This window comes from Populus alba, chromosome 5, assembly GCF_005239225.2.
Source record: "Populus alba chromosome 5, ASM523922v2, whole genome shotgun sequence".
In the NCBI taxonomy this organism is placed as follows: domain Eukaryota; kingdom Viridiplantae; phylum Streptophyta; class Magnoliopsida; order Malpighiales; family Salicaceae; genus Populus; species Populus alba.
The window spans coordinates 7,292,391-7,297,082 of record NC_133288.1 but is presented as its reverse complement, the minus strand read 5'-3'; the positions used below and the strand labels follow the sequence as shown (position 1 = coordinate 7,297,082).

Genomic DNA, 4,692 nt, shown 5'->3' with positions numbered 1-4,692 from the left:
TATTTTTAAAAAAATTAATTTTAATATCTGCTCATTAAAACAATCTAAAAATATTAATTTTAAGTAAAAAAATTAAAAATCAAGGGAACATGCGTTCCCAAAATCCTTAGAACATCATGTTGATATTGAAAAAATACTAGTTTTTTCTAGAAAAATCACATAATTGAAAATGAAGAGATACTACAAATCTAACAAATACATTGTAAATAATGTAATATATTTTACATTATCAATACATATTCAGTTTAAACATTTAATTATTCTCAAATATTAAACAAATGTAAATTATGTCAAATGATTTAAAGATTATATTAACAAAGATCTAATTAGAAAATAATAAGAATATAATTACATATGATTTAATTGATATGCAATTATAAACTTATAAACAATTTGAAAGATCTTAGTAAGATTGATCTCATATATAAAAACTTATTTTTATATCAAATGTAAATATAAAATATTCAATATACCTTTTAAAGTGAAACAGACAACATTACCTTTTGTTTTTTGGATACTCTAATAATTTTTTATTTAAAATTTATAAATTATAACATATAGTATCTCAAAAATAATAAACATACTTTCTTCAAGTTTAATTAATAATTTGACATTGTCTATTATTTATTTAAACATATGGCATAAGCAGCCCTTTTTTTTTTTTGGTCGAATTGGGTTATTATTGTTGTTGTTTTAGGCTTTACTTTCTCTCTAGTTTTTTTTTTCTCTCTCTTAAAATTATTCTCTTTAGATCTCCGTATGCATGTCATTGTACTCTTATTTACATATAACTCAATTCATTTAGGAAGCCCAACAAGGTTTTGAGTCTAGAAGTAAAGCGTCGAGTCAATAGTCTCGGAATTCTAACAACATGGAATACATGAAACAAAGATGAAAGACAAAAACACTTGAGGTCTAATTTAGTGGTCAACTTTGCGACTGTACCAAGTTCGATCCTCAAGAGTATCAGTCTATCATCCTCGCGGTGTCTTACCTGCCTACTGGGCTTGCAGGATGTTCAGTGGGCCCGAGAATTAGTCATGGTACGCGTAAGCTAGCCCGGACATCCCGGATTACAAAAAAAAAAAAATGAAAGAACAACTCGTAATTTATTGATCAAAATAAGCTGTCCTTGCACCATATAATATTATCACACCATATAATAGTAGATTGCATTTTCGAAAAATCCAAAGGATCATGGGACTTTATTATAATTTACCCAAAAGCAAAGAAAAGGAAGTACAATATTAGAAAATACGTAAATTAAAGAAACAATCACCCCAGGTTCCCAGCCGCATGCGACTTGGGGATCTAACTGGTAGCTAGTTCCAATGGAGTTACCAACTGCGTGATTTTTCTTCTAAAGGTTTGTTTGAAACAAACCCGACAATTATTTATACCAATTTATATATTTATTATCATAAGGCAACACCATCATGCTACAACTGGAAGGGGATCTACGAGGAAAGCAGTCAGCAATTCCTTCGTCGTGTTCCTGGCCTCTGTATAGCCATCATGATCCTTGTATAGAACGTCGATGATACGAGCTAGATTAAGCATAAGTATCAAGATTTGCCTAGGAACAGTAGATGGCTTGAGAAGCTCCTCATTTATGTCTTTCCAATCACTTTCAACCATCTTTCTCAACATGTCATATGCTTCTTCCTTTGAAACCCCATATTGCTTCATGCAGCACTCAACAGCTGACGCAACATGTCCTCTTTCTTGCTCAAACTGCATTTCAAACCAGATAGCTGTTAGCAATGTTTTTTTTATTTTATGTTAACTTATTCTTAAGTATTAAAGCAGGCGTGTTGTTGGGTGCACCTTTAGTCAAATTTAATTAAGCTGGTGTAAAATACAATTAAATTCTAAAGTGTAGGTCTATAAGCATATATATTGCAAGAAGTGAACTATTCTAAGCAAAGCAGCGACGAGTTCGATCCATAATTGTTGTCAATAAACACTTTTAACAGTGTTCCTCTGCTGAGAAGGAAGGAAATGTCTTGGGATTTAGTTGCTTGTCAATGACTATTTTCGTACCTCATGGGATGTAATGTCATCCATGAGCCTACCGATATCAGATGACGCAACCACGATTTTAGGATTTTTGGACATCCACTCAAATGCCTCCTTTGAACCTGTTTCTGCCATCCCACATATCCATGCCACTGCGGACATGGGCGAACAAGAAGTATACAGACCAGCACGCCTGTATTCCTCCAGTTGTGGAACACAGTCATGGTTGAACCATCTAGCTTCAGTAAGGTAGGCCCTTGCTTGATTCTTCAACTATGGCATAAATCATTATATACCAAGTAAGTTAGTTTGGTTTTCTTTGTCAGATATGCGAACAAATGCCTGTTCACGAAACATAGAATGAATTAGAAACATGCATACCATTTCTCTACAGTAGTGCACGCAGTATGGTCTTCCTTCCTTCGCTGTCTCTTGCTCAATTTCATCGAAGAAACCAATTAATGCCTCAAAAAACAATTTCATGTAATCTGGCAGATCTTCCATGCTAGTATCCCACCTGAAAATCGATAATATTATTCTAACTTCATAATATGCGTTCGCAGTCAATGAATTAACTTCATACAATTATATCCAACAACTAAACCTTTCAATCTTTTCGGTGAAAAGCTCAAGTTCTTCAATCGTTCCGTGCACGTCATATATGTCATCCAATATGGACAAAAGTACAAGTACTTTTGTTATGAACCTCCTTGCAAGTACAAATTGTGGCTCAAGAAATGCTCCCAGTCCCCAAAAAAAGCACTCAATCACTCTGTCTCGAGCAAAGGGTAGCTTTGTAGCAAAGTCCAAGTCTATCCACCACCTACAATACATGCACCAACATGTCCAGTACTCTCGTTGAACTCTTATTTTTGCGTAGGAATTCTACTTAAATTAATAACTTACCTAGAGATAATCCTCAGCTCGTCCTGGTAGCACTTTTGCAATACATTGAAATCCAACTTTGCTAGCTTTAGAACAGCTCCAGGGCAAGCTTCGTCTTGCTGGTAGATAAGGATGTGGTGCCATTGCTCATGCTTTGGAACGCCTTTGAGGAGAGGCCGCTTCAAAGCACGACTTACTTTGTCAGCAAGAGGAGAGACCAGATGAGCAACCGCGGACTCGAGGTGAGTTTTGCAAAAGGAAAGAGCTTTATCTAGCGTTTCTTCTCCATGACCACCGAGGACAGAAGCTTCATATAAACTTAGCAAGCCTTCCACATCATCAATAAGATTGTCCTTGAAGTTGCCTTTTCCATCCTTGAACTCGTTGAATATATCTGTTTCACAAACAAGGACACATAATGTCAAGAACAGGATGATAAGAACACACAACAAATCGAAATCGATAAGCTTATTTTATTCCACATCATCAATAAGCTTCATATAAACTTAGCGAGATGGACAACTTACCACTTGAAACATTGTATCCATACTCTCTAAGTAATCGAAATCGAAGAGCAACTGTAAAGAGGTCATCGTCGAAGTTGTTGTCATGGTAAGTATTGTATGCGTGCTCTATTATGCCATTAAATTCTCCTTCAAAATGGTAACCAATGCCTAGCCGAAGGACAATGTCCATCAACTTCAGCTTTTCTGATGGTTTTAGAGTGGCGCTTGTAAGCATGGTCCTCACTTCTTCTTTCAGCACCTCAACTTCCTTAATCCAGGCGCTGAATAGCATCTGAGGAAATGAAATTAATAGATACTTATTAGAGTGCATATAACTCAATGCCTGCATGTATTCTATTACATCTACATTGAGCAGCAAATATTTTTCATGGAAAATTTTAATAGAAGCTGAACTGCTATGGTAACGTTAGGTGGGATAAAATGGATTGAAAAGGAGAAGAATAAAAAAGATGGTTCGTGAAACATTTGGAAGGTGGATGCCTAGCATTTCACTTTCTTCCAATCCACTATTTCTACAAATTAAGACATAATAAATATGAATTTATACTTGCATAAGTAATTGCTTTACCTCATCGCAAGGAGCCTTGTTGATGAAGTAATCACCCCATACAGAAGGATGAAACTCTGCTGTTCGGCGAAATTGAGCTTTTGGGGTTGATTCTTGAAGGGCCATCTCTTATTTGAAACTACTCAACAAGATTTAAGGAACTGAGTCCGGTGTTTGAGGCTAGATATGATCAAATAGCATGGGTTGGGGTAGTATTTATAGAAACAATCCAGCGTCCCAGTGTTCTTCACAACTTTTCCTTGATGAATATCTTATATTATATGTTTACAATGGTTTCAAATAGTGATCTAGAATATTCATCCTCAATTAAGAAAAAAGTTCGCGTCAAAATCATAACTAAGAGAGAGTGCATGCCTAAGAATATGACAGCAAAAAAAAAAAAAAAAACAAATATATTCCTTTAATATATATTGATTTCATCCCGCAAATAATTACCCTTCTATCAAACAAGTCACGTCGGCAAACAGCCAACTTTGTCTTTGTCTTTAAGGGTGCAATGCCATGTCATAATTTCCAGAAAATCACTTCAGTTCATGCGTAGCTGTTGTGGTTATGGTTTGAAAAAAATTGTTTTATAAAAAGTATTTTTAGTTGAGGTTGATTTGAAAAAATGAGTGTTTGGTTAAAACTGTGGTTGAAATTGAGGTTGAAGAAAAAGTAGTTTAATGTGTTTAGTTTAAAAAATGCTTTTCA

General features: G+C 34.8%; 1 protein-coding gene across 1 annotated transcript; it reads right to left on the bottom strand.

The window, feature by feature from the left end:
• Positions 1 to 1,175: 1,175 nt before the first annotated feature.
• On the bottom strand, positions 1,176 to 4,149 carry LOC118057068 (probable terpene synthase 3). Its single transcript, XM_035069524.2, has 7 exons — positions 4,000 to 4,149; positions 3,432 to 3,702; positions 2,926 to 3,298; positions 2,624 to 2,842; positions 2,401 to 2,536; positions 2,044 to 2,292; positions 1,176 to 1,734 (listed from the first exon to the last, which is right to left on the bottom strand). Exons 1-7 carry the CDS (start codon positions 4,102 to 4,104, stop codon positions 1,435 to 1,437), a joined length of 1,653 nt encoding a protein of 550 aa, XP_034925415.1. The 5' UTR covers positions 4,105 to 4,149; the 3' UTR covers positions 1,176 to 1,434.
• Positions 4,150 to 4,692: the final 543 nt, after the last annotated feature.